We start from the raw sequence: 21,460 nt of genomic DNA on the forward strand, positions 1-21,460 counted from the left end.
GCCTATTGATCTGCACCGTATTGCTTTGCAACAGAAATCACACATAGAAGTGGAGCACGCCAACTGGGTTAGGGCATGTAGCATTATCAATACCATACATTAGCTCCGGGCAGATTATCTTAAATTTGGTAAGCCTCTTTTTCACATGTGGAGAGGTGACAGGCATTACAAAAGTACTGGAACAAGAGAAGTTTGATAGTGTCCCCCATGAGAGCCACACCACAGCCTGAAATGTGAGCATTTGAATCAAACTTCCCAGAGCCTCACCTTTCAGTCTCACTGTCACTGACCTGGAAAAAGTACAAATTAGGATTTACTTGTCCTTCTCGGGAGTTTGTCCTGTGCGTTCGACCAACGCGTCAATATTGTTGGAGCAACATGTTGGAGTAGTGTCTGACTACAAAGCAGTCTATACGTATTTTTCTCCCAATCATAAAATAGGTTCATATTCTGGAGTACAGTCTCCAGAATGGAAAGACTCACGGAGGTGATAGTAAATGGGCCTGCATTACGAATCTACAATGAATCAAAATTCATAAATATAAAGGTATCAAGAGTCAAGAGTGATTGGTATAGTATATGGCACTGCACTGTGTGGGTCAGGTGGTATGTTGGTGCTCTTTTCTATCTGCTGATTTTCCACACTGAAGAAGACCTAATCATCAGCTTTAATAAGGCATGTTTAATCTGTCATTATTACAAGGTCACTGAAGGATGAGTTTGTTCCAGTGGATTAAGGAGGAAAGTGAAGAACAAGCTTAATGGCATCAGCATATTGTTCTTCATGTCTGTTCTGTCCATACTGTTCATCATGTACAGCATGTATTTATTATTATAAATGATTTAGTCTAACGGATCACATTTACTAGGCTGTTTATTATAATAAAATTGAAAAAAACAACAAAAACAGAAGGCAAGTCTCTTAACAAAATTGTCATTGAAGTTGAATTTTTTGATAGCATGTGCTTTCCTCTACACAAATCCAGGATGTAACATGATTTTGTCATGTTACACTAACTGTTACCGTGGCAACTCTTTCTGATGTCTCCGACATGCAGGCAGTGGCTTTCATGCTACATCAGAGAGATGCCTGATTCCAACGCAGCAGCCTTACATTTGTCAGCCATTAGCAATGTCAGCCAGCTTAGTGGCCTCAGTACATTGTTCTTCATGTCTGTTTTGTCCATACTGTTCATCATGTACAGCATGTATTTATTACTCTAAATGATTTAGTCAAAAATCAAAAGGAGTGCACCTAAAAATAGGAGATAATAGCTCTATTGTTGCTACATTTAAGCACCTGTCTGTCATGTTCAACATGTTATTTTTCTTACCACTATATTGCAAGTGTGTGTCATGATCTGCCTCTGAAAACAGATGGTGGTTATTTGTGAATGTGCTAACGTAAGGGAATGTTGCAGCAGCTCTCGAGCAGTGAACCAGTGCACTCCCCTCTCAGCCCTAAAGACTGTCGGACATGTCGGAGTGAGCTTTAAGATCAGCTCCAGATGAGACGAGGCTGCAGCTTGTAATGTGCCAGTAAAACAACACGGCAACAATGATGTCATTCAAAGGTTTAAACATGGCAGGGAGAAGAAATGATCAGACTTTTGATTTGGGAAAAACGTATAATTATATATATCATTTTAGAATTCTAAAATCATCAGACATTATTCCCAAACGTTCCTAAATGTATCACATTATTTTTTACATTAAAACTTTACTAACTGAATTCTGTTGCACTAACAGCTAATTTATTTTGTCCTATTAGTGATGGGGCCAAGTGTCCACTTAGAAGAAGCTTACCATGTGGCTCTGCTGGGACTGTGTGGCGCCGTACATAGTGATGCCGTTGGTTGGTGGTGCCATCTGCGGGGCATCTGATTGAATAAAGCCCCGTCTGTCGATGAGACTGCAAAGACAGAACAAGGAAACAGGAAAAAACATATGTCAAGAGTTACATTAACAATCTATTTAGGTTGTAAAGTCCTCCACAGTTAATCTTCAAAATGAAAATATTTGAGTTGGTAAATATTTGAATTATATATAAAACATGTGGTTTTTAGTGGTGCAGGACAATATTTATTTCAATAGTAAAGAGTTGGGATTTAACACATCCCACTAAAACATGGTCAAAGACTATAATTTCCTTCAAGTCAAAGGCTTTACACTGGGTAATTATGTTACGTCTGAGCAGAACTGTAGAGCAGAATCTGTACCAGCTGCTTGTGTAACAGTCAAAACTCTGTTGTTGAACATGTTAAGATGGCGAGTTAAAGAAGAGGTACAGTTACAAACTTTAGTCCTCCTTCCAATGCACAAAACAGTGGGTTTGTGGAGTCCAGGCTGCCTCCCTCGCTCCTGCCTCCAGCTGTGTGACGCCTGTGGCTGGCCACAAACATAATAAACAGACAGAGTCCAGATGGTGACCACCTGTGCGCCTGGACTCTGCTCTGTGACCCACTCTTCATGACTGCTGAGCTATGGCTATGGTCAGGGGTGACTAAAGCACAGTGCATGTCAAAATGTTTAAAAATCACTGTTAAATACCACAACCTGGAAACTGTCTTATCTCCTGGTATTGTATGATGGCTTGAAAAATATTTTTAATAGCGCACTTGAATCCATCTTGGACTCTGGACTAAAGACACTGGCTGAACTCTCCCTTAAATCACATGAAGAGCACAAGTGTGAAATCTAATCTATCAGAAACTTTGATCTTGACTTCAGTTAAAATCTCTTCTCCTTCTGCAGTGTCTTAGTGGATATGTATAGAGCCAAAGCTGGAGGCAGCTCTGCACATCAAAAGGAGTCTGGTGAATAGTCAGGACCACTTGGGTGACTGTGGAGAATTTAGAAATGAGACTATGTCTCAAGCAGAGTGTGTGTATGCTGTACCTGGGAGGCAGGGGTCCGCACAGCGCTGCACAGCAGTTGGTGAAAATATTTCCATAGCTGTAGGGATTGTAGTTGTCCTTCCCTCTTTTAGAAGACCATGAACCTTTAATCTGGGCAAACATAAACAAGAGTCCCAAATGAAGATGCCACACTCTGCCATTTGTGTTTAATGCTGTATGTGGCTTTAGATATATATGGACATACTTACATCTTCATTAGTGGTCTGGTTTGAGCTGATCAAGTAAGTATGGAAGCCTGAGAGGCCCACTATAGACCAGACTGAGAAAAAGCACACCACCACCTCCAGCACAGTAGCACAGCCTGTTAAGGTCTATTTACTTTGAGGGTTCACTATACGGTTTACTTTTAGTTAATAGAAAAAGCCGTTATTCATTCTGTGGAGCCAGAGCGAAGACTGGGACTTTTGCCGGTTCTAGCATACTGACCTACAGCCTAAGGTTGCTCTGCTCTTGCCAATAGTTCTACGTTACCAGCTCATTTGACAGGGACAACAGCATGCTTTCTGCACCACATCAAGAATACAAAGGCAGTTGAAAAGCTCTGCCTTTGTTAGTTTTTCAATTTATGAAATAAAAGATAATATATGATAAGAAGTAACTACAACAATGTGAATCTTTTAAAAAGGAGGTTTGGTGGTGCATAGCAAAAACATGACTAGGTCTGGCCTTTTGTCTTGCCATAAGTCCCTCTGAAATGATTCTGCTAGAACAGACGACACTGTTAAAAGTGTGCAGTAGGACACAGTGTTATGAGCTGGACCTGGCACACATAAGTCTGCCAGAGAAACAGTTATGTGCTTTTAAAGAAGCACAGCCCTTTAGAGCCAAAGGCACCAAAGAATTTTCAGGTGACACCAAATGATATCTCATTGCTATCTAGACCAAGTGTGCAATCAACAATTTCCACAATTAGTTTGAAGAAACAGCTATATTAACATGATTAAAAGGATATCTGGCTGGACTGTCTTTGAGTGCGTTGAGAAACCCACTGCTGTGTGACCCTTTGGAAAAACAAAGGGAAACAGAGTCATTTAGTTACATACATTGCACAAAGATGAAGAAAGCATCCTGAGCTAGGCCAGATCCGACCACCACACACCTGAAGAGTAAAGCAGCACACACTCTTTTAGAAGAGTGAGCGCACTGGGAGTGCAATCAAAGACCCCCAGTCAAACCCATCCCTGATGAAGGAAGGACAATTTGTCTAGCAGCCTTACACTTTAAAATTGACTTTTACTCTTTCTTTTTTGCTGCTGAGTGAAATTAGCCAGAAGGCTTCATAAAGTCTATATTGATACTGTAGATTTGATTTACACCCCACATACACCTACCTTTGGAAGACCACATTAAAACTCAAAAGAACTTAAACAAATATATACTCTATGCTAAAGCATGTGATTGACAAAAAACTATAGAAAAAAACCCATGGAGTTCTCTACAGTGGAATAGAAGTCATTCACCTGCTCTCATTATAGTCACACACAGCTCCCCAACAGTCCATGCTCACAGCTGGAGAGATGGTAACAAGCCAGAATACTGTGGTTTTTGCACAACACCAATTTACAACATGCTGCTTTCAAGATCTCTGGAAAAACAGCTCTCTGCAAATGTCCGACCTTGGGTACTTACGTAAAATGATGTGTGTGATGACGAAAGCGAAGATGAAGATAGTGAGAAAGGAGAGTGAGAGGATGAACATGTAGAAGAAGCGGTAGTTCCTTCTTCCGACGCAGTTCCCCACCCAGGGACAATGGTGGTCAAAGCGCTCTGCAGACAAGATAGTAGTAGACATACTTTTGATTTACATTTATTGTAAAATAGTACATAGTTCAAGCTCTATGAGACTTCATAAAATGAAAATGTTAAAGGGAGGGACAATGGGCAACTGAAAATGTATCTTAAGGGGCCACAGCATAGTTGATACCCTGAAACTTATCTTATTAGTTGATTAATTAAATTTTGACTTTTATAAAATATTTGACTGTGTTGACTTCATTACAAGAGATAGTGTGCTAAAATGTATATTATTTCAGTGTTGAAATTGCATTCATATATAGCCAATTATTATAATATGGAGACGTATAAGAAGGCTTTGAAAAAATAAAATATCTGAGCTTTTTCCGTAACATAATTGAGTTTGACATTATTGATATCATAATTTGATATATTGTAAGTACAACAAACTCTACAACTGCATCAAGGCCAGAATCTGAATAAATTGCTAAGCGCATGTAAACAAGAGAACAAGTAAATGTACATGTATAGTTACCACACACTTGTTAATGCAATGATTTTCTTCTTTGGTTGAAGGATTTTTCCTGTGAAAATCATGTCCTTGCAGAACACTCAAGACTGCACACTGCTGCACTCCTTAACTAATTATTCACAGCCTTTGTTTGTTTAAAGACATGAAGCAACCTACTTTTGTCTCCACTAATCAATGCTTTGCTCAAATGGTCTGGGATTGTATTTTCTAGTAATGGGCCCAGGAGAGGCCCACTTTTGGTTTCATGGATTGTATAACAAAAAAATAAATACTTTTTGTATATACCTGGTTTGCTGAATTGTAAATATATGCATCTACAAATTTGCAACACTAAAATGTAAATATAATCTCATTCAGACTAACCTATACTTTCTATAACACACCTATGGACAGTATGTATGTGTATAACACACTGGATGGTGTGTATTATTGTTTAGATCCCTGTTCCAGTCGTGTATCTAGCTTGCTTTGTGGGTATAGTAAAATATGCAAGAAGTGAAAGTGTGCCTTGTATAAGCGCTGCACTTTTATAGGCTTTTTCTATTGCTCCCAGTGGAATTATGCTCTTAAGAAGGAAGTTCTATCCATTGTGGCTGTTTACTTATTTAACAGGTTGTTGTTAGAGACCAGCAAAATGAGGAAACTTCAGAGTCAGTTTTTTATTACAGCATTTTAACTATTAGCAGCAGAAGTGGGATGAAAACAGGATTATTTTGCAGTTTAGCATTTTTATCTTCACGCTAAATTGGAGCACTGTAGTATTGCTTTTGTCTTGGTAAATAATTTGTACTTCTTGAATCTGTAAACCATTTCTTGTTTACAGCTGCTCATCTGCCCATCTAGTACGCTTTTAATTGAAAGACAGAAGATATTCAAGTCTTTAATTTGATCAGTGCAAAATGATCAGGAGCCATTTTGAGTTAGATTTGTTCTCTTTTATATTCATTCCTTGACAGATATTTATTTGAATAGTTTTCAGCTCCCAAATGTCTCATCACTCACCTACACAGTTGTCACAGAGACTGCAGTGGGAAGCCCTTGGTGGCCTGAAGATTTTGCAGGTGAAGCAGTACTTGAGTTTGACGGTCTGTCCATTGATCACCACTTCCTTGGTCCGAGGAGGAGGTCTGTAGCCGGTGCTGCCATTGGCCACATCTACAAAACAAAACAGTTAGCAAAAGTGAGTGAATATTTACATTTACAGCATTGAACAAATTCTTAAATAGTAACGAATTACGTGTGAAATCTCAACATGTTTACCGTTTTAAGCCTGTATATGGAAAACAATTGGGTAGGTACTTTTTTGGTACTGAATGAAGTTTTCCTAATAATTACATAGTATTTTTATTGAAAATATCTACAAATAAAACACTGGTTAAAACTGAACATTTATATTGTGATGTGATATTGCTCATTGGTGATATTATTAACTTTTTGCAATATACATATATGTATATTAACAATAGTACTTTAATCTATATCATTAAATATTACATGCCAATCTGAAACCCAGCAAGACCCTGTTTATGATCCCAGTACCTGATCCCAGAACCATAACTAACTTTTTCAAAATTTTGCATTTATAATTATCTACAAGAACAAAACTAAACCAAATAGTTATGAGATTTATTTGTGCAAACTAGTGGCTTTAGGTCATTCATTTAAGCTGGGACAGTTTTAGTAACAATGTCAGGAAAGGGAAAGTCATGTCAGTCATTAATAAACCCACATCATGTTTACAAATGAACACCACCTCTGTTTTTAAGCCAATACTGGATCATTAGTTCATGATCACATAACAAGCTAAAAATGAATCAGTTCTGCAAACTAATACAGTCAAAGCTGTACTGATAACAAGCTGAACAATTAGGGAAATCCGAGTGATTTTGGAATCCCCAATAGTTGAGAGACAGTGTGTAGTAGACACTGACAATCTTTGGGAGATCATTTACACAGTAGTCCATAGAAACATGGTGGTGTGTTGATAAGGTTTGTAGTGAGAGGATCGTGTGGGTGTTTGACATTTCCAGAGCAGAGCAGAGGAAACAGTCTGTTCGACTGTATTAAATTTGTCTCTATTGTTATCTGTGCCTCTGGAGCATTCCTTTTTCTTAGCTTTGGGGAAGAGAGTGCAGGGGAAAATTCACAGCAGGGTTTCATACAAGACACCATCAGTTTTTTGTCATTTAGACACTTTGCTCTTATTCTGAAATTTATATTGATGTTACTGGTTATTAGTTGGTTCAAGGACTGATTAATTAATTTAGCTTTTAATTCTGTAATATTGTGCTTTTATAATATTTAAGTTATCATATTATTAATAATTAATGTTTATGAACATGTTTTTATGTTAAAAGCATCTATTAGTGCATTACTTATAGGCTGACAGTATTAAAACAATATTTTGAGTCGCTGAGTATTAATCATAACCTATAACTGTACTACTAGTAAACAATGCACACTGCATCTTTTATTCTATTAAAAATGTACAATAATAAAGCTCTTTGAACAGACTCGGATGGGGTCATCTTCCTTTGGTCACAGGCTCTGGTATTTGTAGGGAAAAATGCTATATAGTTATGATCTATTCTGTTCTTCACAATCTATTCTGTGTATCACAATATTCCTCAAAATCAACTCAACTTGCGATAATAAAACCGCCAATTCCCGTCTTCCCCTTTATTGTGTGTAACTCTAAGCACTATGCAGCCAAGACCGACACTTGTGCTTGTGGTTCTGAGCAACATATTTTTTAAAAATTGCACCAAAATGCCTATGACACTGTTAAACCTTATGTATATATTCAAAAAAATGTTTGCGTTAGAGCAGTGACACCACAAATACGAGACAATAAAAATTACTCCAAAATACAACTTCCAAGTGGGATTATGATGAGGCGAAACCATTATACCCTAAACTACCAAACAAGGATATTGCAGATGTCATAATGCACCCTAACCTTGTTGGCTTGCACCCACAAGCAGAACTAAATAAAGATTCAATGTCAGCCAAACATGCGAGGCGTATCCTGGTGGGGTATAAAGGGAAACTAATTGCCATCTTGCTGCGTGTGAGGAGGAGAGTAAATGAGCCCCTCTGCAGCAGATTCAAACTACAAACAGAGCTAAAGTTGAGAGGGCAAACAACAACACCATGACGAACTCCACAATAAAAACAGGATAAAGACGGAATGAGTTAGTTACACAAAGTTATACGAAACACAAAAATCTTTTACTTGTGAATGGATGCTTTCAGCTCCCTCACTTGAAGCCAAAAAGCCAAACAAAACAGAAAAAAGGATGTCAATTTTTACAATTATTAATTTTCAGTCAAATAGATATCATTTTTCAATATGTGACTATCATGAAGTGAAGTAAATGTGACATCAATAGCAAGAAAGTGCAAGAACACAGGACTACCTATTTCTGGGGTCTAAACTGTGAAATTTTTATATGATTTTTTTTTAATTATTTATTATAGTATGACCCAAATAATCACAATTATTGATTAACCAATTACCCTAAAAGAAAATAAAAAAAACACAATCAAGGCTGAAAGTGCACAAAAACACATCGCCTCTACTGTTTCTTATTACACCCTGTAATATCCAAAGTATTGAATCTTCTGGGATCTCCTTGTCCAGTTCAGCGTTACCCAAACTGTGAAACAACAGTCTATGTCCCTATGAAATTAAAAAGGCTGACATCTATGTGTTGGGATACATAAAAATTACACAAACATTTTCTGTCAGTTAGTTAAATTTTAGCACTCGGAACAAGGAGACAGACATACTGAAGAACCTTTATAATAGAGCCTTTTTTTTTTTACTTCACTGTTCAGTCCATAACAATACATTCTAATAGAAGCATGACCCAGGGCGTGCTGATGTGATAAAGGGGACAAGGAGGAGGGGCTGCCATAGAACTGTTTAAGCACCGGTGTGAATTATGCGTCAACTGTCAGTGAGAACAAAGTATTATGTAGATGAATAGCCTTTGTCTCTGTAAATGAAGCTTTATGGACGTTAATTAAAGAAAGCTAATACTGAACGTAGCTGTGGTCTAACACCTGATATCTACCTTGTGAGATGTGAAATCACTTGGTCTTACACTTCCTGCCATATAACAGCATTTGCAAACCAGCTGACAGTAAGTACAAGAAAATGCTTTGGTATAAATAATAAATATTGGCTTTGTGCAGACCAATATTCAGGGCTGTGAGTCATTGTTCCCATTAGTCAGTTGCGCCATCCTACACACTAGTATCTCAGTATAAGAGCTTTGAGAAAAACATTAAAGGTCCTACGTATATTACGCAAAACTGACTCTTATGAGCTTTAAGCCATGTTATAATGCTGTTCCCTCATCAAAAACATACCTAGAGTTGTGTTTTGTTTCATTCACACATGTTTGAGTAATCCTTTCTTAATAGTCTGTCTACATCTCCAAAGCTCAGAATGCTCTGTTCCACCTTGTGATGTCATGGAGTGGTAGTTTTCAACTAACCAGGCTGGCGCCACCTAGTGCCTCCACTCAATTTCATTTCTCTCCAGCGACTAGATCAGGAATCGAGTGCGAGTCCAAGCACCAGTGAAGAGCCATACATTCTGTGATTCCTGAGATTGAGAATTTAAAGTCGGAACAAAGAGAATGTTTGGTGAATTTTATCAAGGGGAAAGACGTTATTGCCTTTCTTCCTACGGGATTTGGGAAAAGCTTAATATACCAGTTAGCCCTGTGAGAGGCACATTACATATGTCATGACCAAATAGCTTTGATTGGTTAAATAATAAAAGTACCCGCCTACTGTCGAGCGAACAAATCCTAATGCTGTGAGGTCAGACGGTTTCCACAAAGTGAAAGCGGCTGATGATCAGGCTAGTTAACAACTACCATTCATGTTTTATGTAGTTGATATGGGCAATTCCAGAAAGAAAGGAAGCAAGATTTGTGTGTTAAACATGAATGAAACAAAACATAAATACAGGTATGTTTGTGATGAGGAAAAATATTATAACACATATCAGAAAAACTGCTTCATATGAGACCTTTAAATAAAAAGTAAACCTTCATTTCAAACCAGTATTATGACCTCCAGTGACTCTCAACATTCTCAGATAAAAAGAATATTTTCAATCCACAGTTAAACCTTTTCCTCGTGGTTCCCCTGGACTACATGTACTGGAATATGTGTGTGTTTCCTTTTCCCACATGCGTCTACAGAAGACTGTCAGTTTGCACTGACAGACACCCACTCCTTCCTCACACCGTCAACTCGTCTGTGAATCACTGAATTCAGAGGCAATCCAACTGAATAGGTATTTACTGTAGAAAATATATGAGCTCTCTGCCATGTTTTAATGTTGTTCCCTCATCAAAAACATGCCCGAAGTGGTTTTATATGTCACCCATGCATGTTTGAGCAATCTTGCGAACTCTACTGAGAGCTATCCAAAGCCGCAATACAAGCCCAGACTTTTTGCTCAGCTCACAAGCTTAAACCTAGACGATCTCTGCAGTGCTCCCACCCATGCTCCTGGCCTCCTGCACAGCTATTTCTTCATACATATTACAAAACAATGCAATACATTCACAAACCTGATGTGATGTGCAGTAGGTTCATTAGTGGGATACACGCTGATAGTGTTGTGAAAGCGCTGTGAAGGGGGAGTGACTTAGGCTGAATCTCATTACACTCCTTGGCCATACCACTTTCCCCTACCCCTGTGTTTTGCTCGTTCATGTGTAGGGGTGTCCCAGTTACCATTATGACAGAAGGGGTAGGGGAAAGTGGTAGGGCTAGATACCCCTCTAAATGAAGATTTTTCAGAGGCATACTCCAAACCAAGGGGTATGAGTAATTCCTCAGAATGCCTTGCGAATCACCGGCAAGATGGCTGCTACCACGACCACAGGGACAAAAGAAGTTCACAAATTGTAGACGGCATGTTGGATTTTTGGCAAAAGCTCGTCGCGTCTGTTTATGTAAAATCTGGTGGAGACTACTGATGACGTATGTGATGGTTGAAGGGGTGTCCCAATTCATAGGGATTTACTTTCAACCCCTACCCCTTGCTTAGTTTCAAGGGGAAAGGGGTAGGGCTAGAAATTAGAAATGGGATTGGCCCTTAATGTGAGGGGAGCATGGCCTGATTCATCAGCCGGTTTCACTTTGTAGAAACTGTCTGACCTTGCAGTGTTAGAATTCATTCGCTTGAGGGTAGGTGGGTACTTTTTTCATTTAACCAATCGCTGTTATTTGGTCATGACATATTTAATGCACTGCTAACGGGGCTAACTGGTATATTAAGCTTTTCCCAAATCCCGTAGGAAGAAGGGCAATAACGTATGCAGATTTGGGATACTACTCAAGCCAGTGAGCTGCATGTGGTTTGGCTAACATCTTTCCAATGTCCAAGCCCTCGTGGGGACCAGAGTGCTCTCCATGGTGACGGGAATCTTTCTTAGCACTTTGTAAAAAGCTTGCTCATCTGCCCAGAAGCATTTTAAGAACTACTGACTGCAGATGTGCCGTTTGTCCTTATGAAAATGAGCTGGCCAAATCACACTTTGAAAATAATAAATAAATCTGAGGAACTGAGCAAAATGTTACTACAAAACTGAAGCCTATTAGTGCTTTTGTTTGTGATCAGATGTAGAATCCATAGATAAAATAGGTAAAAGAAAGTACCAGTTGTAGTATCACAATAAAAGCACATTCATGCCTGCTTGATGGTTTGAATAAAACAGAATTTGGAAAACCAACACTTAAGTAAATCTAAAGAGAACTAAAAACAACCCACAACAAGCAATACAAATGAAGAGAGCCCAGAAGTAATGAATCAAACATATATTCATCTCCCGCGTCTAAAAACTCAGCTCTGGGCAACAAAACAACAACACAGTAATAATAATCATTTGCCTGTGAGCAAACATTCCAATTGAGAAGTCGGCTATGCTAATGCTAGTCCCAGCACAAGAGCCAATCATGGGGGAAGAGCTGGAGGAGAGAGAGGCCGGCTGGTATTTGGGTCAATGTTGTTCATATTTTCAGCCTGTAATTTGTTTATCCTCATCAAAAAGACTTGCCAGTGGATGATGGTTCTTGTGTGCAATGTTGTTGATGGCTTCTCAGAGTAAGCTGTATTAAACTTCTCTCCAAAGCTTTTAAGTCCTCTAATGAGATTAATTAAGCCAGTGCAGACTTTGTTTAATGAGGCCCTAGTGGTCTAAAGCACGGAGAGGCTGATGGGAAGGAGGCTGAAATGTCTCTTAAAACCAGAACGATTTAAAAAAGGTACAGTATACAACTTTCTAGAGGTAGCAGTAGCACATCCCCTGAACGATTCAATGGAAACAGAAAGTTAAAACCATACTTTGGAACATTTTACATGGAGATAAGAGTCAGGTTTGTGGAGATGCAAGCCTGCTCACAGTAGGGACACATATTTTCCAGTGCAATAAAAAAATTAAAATAATAAAAGAACATGATTCTATTTTAGTCATTTTTTGGCTAAAAAGTTATATACTAGTGATCAGCCAAGTTTTTTTTTTTTTTAATGACAGATATTTTTGAGCTGAAAAGGATTATTTTCTCCAAAGTATATAATTTTAATTTATTATAAACTCACTCTCAGCTCTTTTTCATCATAAACCCTAAGAGAGCTGTTAGGTCACATTTTGTGCAGTACTCTCTTTGGACTTAAGTATTCAAATGAAGCTTTATACATATTTTTAGGCAGTCGGTGAGCGCAAACCAAACATCGGACTCTGGTGGAGATACCGGCCTACTAGATACTGTGGCTAAAATCAGGTTTTAAACAGAAGATAAAGAAGACAAAAATAAATTTAAGCCAGCATGACAATATTGTACAGCCAAGTCGTGTTACATGGAGGATTTTAGTAGCTATACTAATGAGTAGAGATGGGAATCACAGGTCCCTCATGATTCCATATGACACACAATACACGGCCCATGATATAATAATGTCACGACATTCATGAGTTGTTATTCAAGTATATGTGTCTAAGTGTCAGTAAGTAGTAAAGAATGATTTTGAAATTTAGTCGATATTACAATACTCATGATTTGGTGCTGAAAAATATTGCATTTTATCAGACAGGACAATTTTTCATTTTAAGAAGTAAAGCTCCCAAAATGTCCATGAATGTCTACAGTCATTTAAAAATAGAGCTGTGCAGTTAATCAAATTTTAATTGAAATCAAGATTCATTAATTTCTAAACGCACAAAGATATGCTTTGTGCTCTTTTCATCAAGAGGGCTACAGCCAGGTCTCGGTAGAATCATGTAGTTTGGAGCAAAGTTCAGACTATTTTTGTGTTTAAAGGCAATAATCAACTATCTTGTTTACCTTGCAGTAATGAATGAGAAAAGACATTTTAATTGTTTTCTATATGACTAAATAAAATCAAATACATAACTGTTATAGGTCAATACCAGAAAAAATCCTTACTCCCTATTTAAAATCATAACTTTGCAAAAGTAAAGATCCAGAGACAAACAAAAGGTTTCTAAGATGTGCTGTAGAGGGATTATCAGACTACGTCACTTCGCCACTGTCCTGTCTGGTATCATGTCAGTGTCTTGTAGGATTTCAGCAGATTTCAGGCTTTCTTGGGGGCTTGGCTACTTGTATCGATCAGGTATGAATGTTTGTATGGCTAAAAAAATTTGAGCCATTTCTTCTCGTGATTTACACAATCACCTGCATTTAACGCGTATGGGCCATTAAGACATAACCCACTAATGTTAAATTAGTATCATAACTTATTTTATCACACAGCGATAAACTGTGTTGACAACACCACTAACCGCACAGACAGCGGCGCTTTCTGCACTCAGACTGTGTGTGCATCTGCTGTGTTGATAAACAAATAATCTATATGATCCTACCTATCTGCCTCTCGAGGTCTGCTGCTTCGTCTGGCGTGGCCCGGGGCAGGACTCCGGGATCACTGAAACTCGTCCGCAGCAGTGAGCCCAAAACAAAGAGGAACAGCACCCCTCCTATGACCGGGATGATCGGGGTCAACTGGAGAGCCAGGAATGGACAGCTGTAACACAAGAGATCACATGTGAGAAAATGTGTGGGGGAAAAAAGTTACATATAAGGGACACAATATAAAAGGTTAATGCTATGATTATTGTGACAAAAAAAACACATTATTTGCATTTATTTCATTTATTTTTATTGCTGCTATGTCCAGAGAACAGCACCTTAATGTTCTTTCATTCAGGCTGTCTAAAATATGACGATTCCTTAAGTATGTTACCATTTCTTAAGATTACTTTGACCTCAAAAAGCCTGATTATCTTAACATCCTGCGGAAGGGGTCTGGTTGTATTTTGCATTATTTGTGATTCTTTGGCCATCAAACAGGAAATGCCTATAATCCATCACACACTTAAAGTCTGTGCTAATGACACAATTGAGAATAATCCTGTTAAAGCTGAGCCAGGGTGGGTTTACTATAATCACATAGAGTCTCATGAGGTGGACCGCAGCCTAATGAACTTCTCTTACAGTCTATGGAGAGTAGGGGTCAGTGCTGAGGTGCCATCCCAGAGCAGAGGGACAGGTCCACATGTGGAGAGCATGTGTTTCAGGCAGCTGTAGGGAATGCAAAACAGCCTCTACGAATACATCTTTTCATTTACTGACATCACACGTGAAATGCAATGTGCTCAGATCTCATAATGATTTCATAAGGTAAGAAGCACGGCAATCTATTCTACACTACAAATTGTGCTGGCTTATAAGGGATGTCTTGCCAAGAATAACTGCAACTAAATTTAGGTTTTGCCACAAAAGCCTGTGGGAGGGACAGGACGTGTGCTGGAGGTGTCCGGTCTGAGTGTGGGCTGTGACGGTGGTGAGAGGAAGAGAGGTCACAGTGATGAAACATTAACTATTTGGCTTTGGGTGGGTCATATTTACTTACTTAAAATCTAATGTACAAAAATTTGTTTGACAATCCCACACTCAAAACACACAGGGTGAAATTGGATGCATTTAAAAGATAGTTGCTTCTTTAATGCTTAAGATGATGAAGGCCAATCTAACACCTGCACAACCTGAGTTCACACGTGCAGTGTGGACACCTGCTGCTCCCACATCTGGACTGAGCCTGCCACATGAAGACACTCAGGATACTTTTGACTGGAACATCAACAGGGGAGCACAGAGCTATACAAACGTTACACTGTGTACTGTACAATGTATTGGAAGATAATTGAAAAATAATAATAATAATAATCAGAAAGAATGAAACTGATTAGGGATGTAACAATATCCAAATCTCTCTGTATGATATTTTCACGATATGCATCTCACAGTACGATATTTATTACGATATTTTGTAGAGGCTAAACAGCTAAAACTGTCAATATGCTAGTTTTCCTCTTAAAATGCCTTGACAAGACTTAATCCAAAAAACTAAGACTTAAAAGTGCTTAGAACTGTATTTCTTTATGTAGTCTGCACTGAAATGGAGCAAAGGATCATGGTCTATGTAGTTCCCTATGTCTTTTTTATTTAGCTATTGCTGCAGCATAACTTTTAATTTCAGCAAAGAGACCTGTAATTCAATATATTGTGATGGTCCACGATATTATTGTGAGAACTTTGACGATACGATATCACGGTTCAGTTATTGTTACATCCCTAGAATTGAGAAATGAAATATTTAATTTATAGCTGCCTAATGCTGACTAAAGCCCGTGCAATGCCAGTTTATTGTCCTGACTCCAACAATGTACCTGTTTATTTAAAAAGAGCTTTTTCATATTTAAATGTGACCACATATCTGAGCTGACTCTTTTATTTAGTCTCTATTTTACCTGGAAAGCCCCACAGTGATTCAGAATCTTACAGTGAATCTGGTTTCTATTATTGTATGCTATTATGGCTAAACCAAACCTCAAACACACAAATTACTTGGTTAATGTTACTGCACAACAAAAGCATGGATGATTACGAATGTAGAGGTAACTGTAGCAGTGTCTGTAGTCACTGTCACGAGCAGACTATTGACAAGCCCTACAATGATTCAGAATTTCTTTTGCAGTGAATCCTAGTCTCTATTATTGTTATGGCTAAACCAAACCCCAAACACAAACGACTTGGTTAATGTTACTACACAACAAAAACACGGATGAATACCTAAGTAGAGGTAACTGTAACATTGTCTGCAGTCACTGTCATGAGCAGACTATTGACAAAACACGTTCTCATTTATTTTTGATTGCTCACATCTCACTTCATGAATCGATAAAATTAAACGTGATATCGAGTCTTTAGGACGGGTGTAAAAATCCTGGCAGAACAGCATTGTGCAGTCATAGTTACGTGTTTGTCAGGAGCACTTAAGGTGAAATGCGAGTTTATTTTTTTTTTTAATCTCATCTCTATTTAAAAAAAAAGAAAAAGAAAGGAGTTATAGATATGAGCTCTACCTCTGAGGTGTGGGTGGGATAGTCTAATAAAAAGGCAGTCGCGTGGAGAAAGCGTCAGGTCAGGAGAATCAGACGATGATTAAAGAGTGCAGCCATTAGAAGCGGTGGCAGGCAGCACAACAAGCTTCACAAATTACTATCAATATGTGAACAGGGATCAACTGGCGGCGCGCAATTCACTTGATTTTTATGGGCTTTAGCTTATTAAAACCGTGACTAATTTCTGAATTGGCTTTTCAAAGAGACGTCCTAATGCACCAGTAAATGTCACAACATACTTTGGGCTTTAGGGGCTTAGTTGCTATAGAGATGGGCAATACCTAATGTAAGAAATGGTAAATTGTGAAAGAGGATCTGGTTACCCTGGAAACAGACACACGAGAGAACGGAAGAAAAATCAAAGACACAAAATGGTATGTTCAAAAATACTTCACTTGATGGGAGTAAGCGTTTATTTGGATGTGTTTAATGTGTCCCAGTCGCCGGTGTGGTTAAAATTAGGTATGTTTATGAAATATGATCTGGTTTTCAGGGTACAGTTTGTCCTCTAAGTTTCAGGTGTTCTACGGTCATATTTTGGCTTGTTCTTGATAGATCATTAACAAATCACCTTTTATGCAAACAGACTGCACTCTGTCTCATTCCAGCACTCACCACAAAATCCTTTTAGCAATGCACTATTATTATCTTGTTAGTTTAGATTAGAATATACATCTTTATTCATCTGAAGAAGAAAAGTTGAAACTCTTTCTCTTAAAAACACTGACCACAACAATGCACAGTTTTTTTCTTTTCTTTTGCAATAAAATAAATAAATAAAAGGCTGTCATAAATCATTATTATGGTTCTTACTCACTGGCTAACCATATTTTTCCAATTAAATGCTTACTGAAACATTTGTTAACCCTGTAATAATGGATTCTTCGAAAGTCTATAATTGTTTTCCTGCCTTCTATTGTATGATATATCATAAATGCTCCAACAAAGGAACAGAAACTGAAACACGATTCGCTTGCGTACTTATCATAATGACTAACTGGGCCTGTTTCAGCGTAGGTGTGGCTGTATCCACTACGTGCATGACCTGAATGTCTAGAATCTCCATCGCAGCGGCCACTATCTCAAGAGAAAGTCTTCATCTTTGTTACCCTTTCACCCCTTGCGCTGAGCTAATCTGAGCTATAATCCAACCCAGATTACCATTATCACATTTCTCACTAAACCTCTTACGGCGGCCACTGGCTTTTCACAATCTCAGCTGGAGCCGGAGTCAGAGACCTTTATCTCAGCGTGAAGCCCAGTGTGATGGTTCTTCTCTTGACAACGCATGTCCTTTCTGAGTCACCTGGGTTCAGCCACACCCACTCCCCTTTCATTCTGTGAAGGCCATCTACCAAATGGAACTGACAGCTACCAGAGGAAAGCATCAATACGAGTGCACAGTGTGTAGTCGACACATGTGCTTAGTAAAATATAAATGCACAAAGAAAAAATTGAAGTATTCAGTGGATAAGGACAGGCCTGTGCAAACACCTTGCAGGTTATCAGATTAAGGTTAAAGTACACTTTAATGTCACCGTAGGGAAAATTGTCTGGACCAGATCAAATTAGATCAAAGCAATTTGTGTTAACCTATAAGAAATATTTTCAGGGGTAATGTTAGTGACTACTTTGTGGATCTGGTAGTAGAAGTAGTTCAAATAGGCTCTGTAGACCAAATACCTAAAATGTGTGGATTTACTGAAATGGTTGGCCATGGTTTTGCAAATACTCACTGTGAATTCCAACATGTAGTCTTTATCTTATGTGGCTAATACAGATGTAACAATAACCAAAATATCATGATACTGTATCGTCAAAAGTCTCACAATAATATCGTGGACTGTCAAAATATATCAAATCACAAGTTTCTTTGCTTAAATGCATGGTTTTATAGTAGCAACAGATTATATAACATAGGGAACTACATATCCCGTGATTAATTTCAGTGCAGACAACATGAAGAGATATGTTTTACTTGAATTGTTGGGATTATGATGGAAATAATTCACACCAAAATCTTGTCAAGGTATTTTAAAAGAAAAAAAAAGTCCCATCTACAATTATATGAGCCATTACAGCCGTACGTGATTAAGGTGTGAGAAGTCCAACTACAATCTTGTCCATTTATTTTGCAATAACTTGATGTCTAATGCTAATTAAAAAATGTAATAGAAATGAAAAACAATCAGCATTCTTTCAGTTCTGCATTCTCATTATTAAGATAATAGGTTTATCGTGAAGCTGAGCAGAGCCTACCAGTAAACTACTGCCGAGAAGTCTTTAAACAGGTTCATAAATCAGTAAGCACTCTATTATTAAATACTGATGTATGTGCACGTGAGGCCAAGTAAACTAAAAGCTTTGTGGCACTGGCAGAAAGTATTTTCTTTAGAGGGAGTGACAGGGCATACAGTACGGCATGCATACATTTACACTGTTAAATTACACTCTCCTCTGAAAGCAGAACTGGGCTCTGGAGGAATGCTTTTCTAAGGAAACCTCCACAATGGGCGTGACTGTTCAAATGATGTGGACAAAGACTCGCAAGCAACTGCCATATGACACTCTGGAGCTGACATACTTTCACTTCAGTGTTTTCTACGCACCACAAGACTGACTGTTTAATTTTGCTGAATAAAATATATGCACATAATAGAGGTAAGCTATATAATTACAGATGCACTGATCTAGCTTCTTCAGTTCCGATACCAATTCCGATACTATAGCTTTAAGTATCTGCCGATATCCGATTTCAACCAATACCAGTGCAGAAAATGAAAATGGCATTTATTTCCTTAACATAACACAAAACTGATCCAAATATGTTATGTAACTAGGTGGTAACTATTAACTATTATTTTGATGTGTGAATAAAAGTTTAAACGTTATGAGACTTTCTAGGCCATTTACGATCGGTAAATAGTCTTATTACATCGATGCATATGGTCAACCTGCAAATTTTACAGTCTCGGCTGATGTCAAAAATCAGTGCATATCGGTGCATTCCTAAATACAATGTTTTGATTTCAAATTTGTTTCTTTAAAGGCATGCACTTAGAATATGAAGAGTATTGTCTGTCTAATAAGAATAATAATAATCTTCCAAACAAGGACATAACATGATTTTTGTGATTTTGTGATATAATTTTATAGTCTATTAACTTTTTATGCAAAACTTGAACCTCAAATAAAGACAAGTACAAGCATATTTCTTGTCGTATTTCTAAAGTGGAAGGAATACAATGCATTACTGTCTGATTATTGTAACAGGGATAATCCAAAGAAATAGCGATAATCATTTTGTCATTATGAGCTGTCCCCAAGTTAAAAAGAAGCAGATTCTAAAATAGACTGTCCCTTTGTTCCCATGAGGAGACAGCTGACCTGAGTCCACTCCAGTATTGATAGCGTTCCTGAAGAGCCACTTCTTCAAACCTCTGTACACACACGCCCATTGACTTTAAATGGCCTCACAAATGCTGTCTGTTTGCCTTACGCGCCCCGCAGCTACCACGGCTACAGCTCAACCGCCACTTCACCATTACCTGAGGGGAGAGCAACCACTCATGCATTATGCACACCTTAGCAAATATGGTAATGTTGACAAATGAAGAAATACGAAAAAAGGCTGCCTGTGGGGAAACACAAGCATACTTACAGCAAAAGTATGAAAATGTATGGTTATTTGTGTATGGTGTTTACAGAAAAAGGTAGTAAGGGGCCAAGACAGAAATGGTTATCTGTGTCATTAAGTTCTGCATTATTGTTATTGTTTTACCAAGAATATTCTACAGTATGGCAATAAACTTATCTAGCATGCTCAACTATAGCTGATTTTTTACTTGTCTGTCCTGTAAATTGGCTACTTGTTTCCATGGAGACAGCTGTAATGTAATGACATACTATGGAACATACCGAGCAAGGCAATAAAATCTAGGTGGAGACAAGCAAGCGCCAAACCCTCCACCAGAAAAGCTAGAGTGTACCTTTAACCATGGAAAAATATTAGCCAGGCTGGTGCCACCTAGTCCCTCCGCTCAATTTCATTTCTCTCCAGCTACTAGGTCAGGAATCGGAATACACTAGATGGTTTGCAAAAAAGTGCGAGTTCGGGCACCAGCCAATCAGCGAAGAGCCATACATTCTGTGTTGGGAACAATTCCCGAGTTCGAGGATTTAAAGCCGGAACAAAGAGAATGTTTGGTGAATTTTATCAAGGGGAAAGACGTTATTGCCCTTCTTCCTACAGGGTTTGTGAAAAGCTTAATATACCAGTTAGCCCTGTTAGTGGCGCATTACATACATCATGACCAAATAGCAGCAATTGGTTAAATGAAAAAAAGTAACACTGCAAGGTCAGACGGTTTCTACAAAGTGAAACCAGCTGATGAATCAGGCTAGAAAAATATAGCAATTGTGCTCAAAAATGGAATATTGACCACTGAAGAAGAGATGAATGAATTCAGTTTAAGCTTGTGTTTATAAATGGTAACCGACAAACAGAAACCAGTCTTACTTGTTAAAATATTTGAATAAACTAACAGAACCATTGCTAATCATGTGCCAAAATGGTTAAAGCTAAGACAAATGAATGCTGGATTGCACTGGCTTGCCTTACCTTTTTAAAATAATTGAATAGTAAATAATACCAAAACCGTAATCAGAAAATTTGTCAAAATATAGCTCCAAATTATATTCTTCACACAAAAACACAATAACTAAACTAAGCTATAGTTCTTGTAAGATAAAGCCCCCAA

The 21,460-nt window shown here is 38.1% G+C and overlaps 1 protein-coding gene across 1 annotated transcript in view; it reads right to left on the bottom strand.

The window, feature by feature from the left end:
• Positions 1–21,460, bottom strand: part of zdhhc14 (zinc finger DHHC-type palmitoyltransferase 14) — a 28,153-nt gene that overhangs the window by 1,138 nt on the left and 5,555 nt on the right. Inside the window, exons 3-9 of the mRNA XM_020919682.2 lie at positions 14,100–14,260; positions 6,187–6,339; positions 4,548–4,685; positions 3,871–3,919; positions 3,107–3,209; positions 2,899–3,008; positions 1,807–1,912 (exon numbers count right to left, since the gene is read on the bottom strand). Of these exons, the coding sequence (XP_020775341.1) occupies positions 1,807–1,912; positions 2,899–3,008; positions 3,107–3,209; positions 3,871–3,919; positions 4,548–4,685; positions 6,187–6,339; positions 14,100–14,260 (820 nt within the window). The remainder of the gene's footprint in view (positions 1–1,806; positions 1,913–2,898; positions 3,009–3,106; positions 3,210–3,870; positions 3,920–4,547; positions 4,686–6,186; positions 6,340–14,099; positions 14,261–21,460) is intronic.

Source organism: Boleophthalmus pectinirostris, unplaced genomic scaffold (genome assembly GCF_026225935.1).
Source record: "Boleophthalmus pectinirostris isolate CB_2022bp ecotype Guang Dong unplaced genomic scaffold, ASM2622593v1 HiC_scaffold_10, whole genome shotgun sequence".
Lineage (NCBI taxonomy): Eukaryota > Metazoa > Chordata > Actinopteri > Gobiiformes > Gobiidae > Boleophthalmus > Boleophthalmus pectinirostris.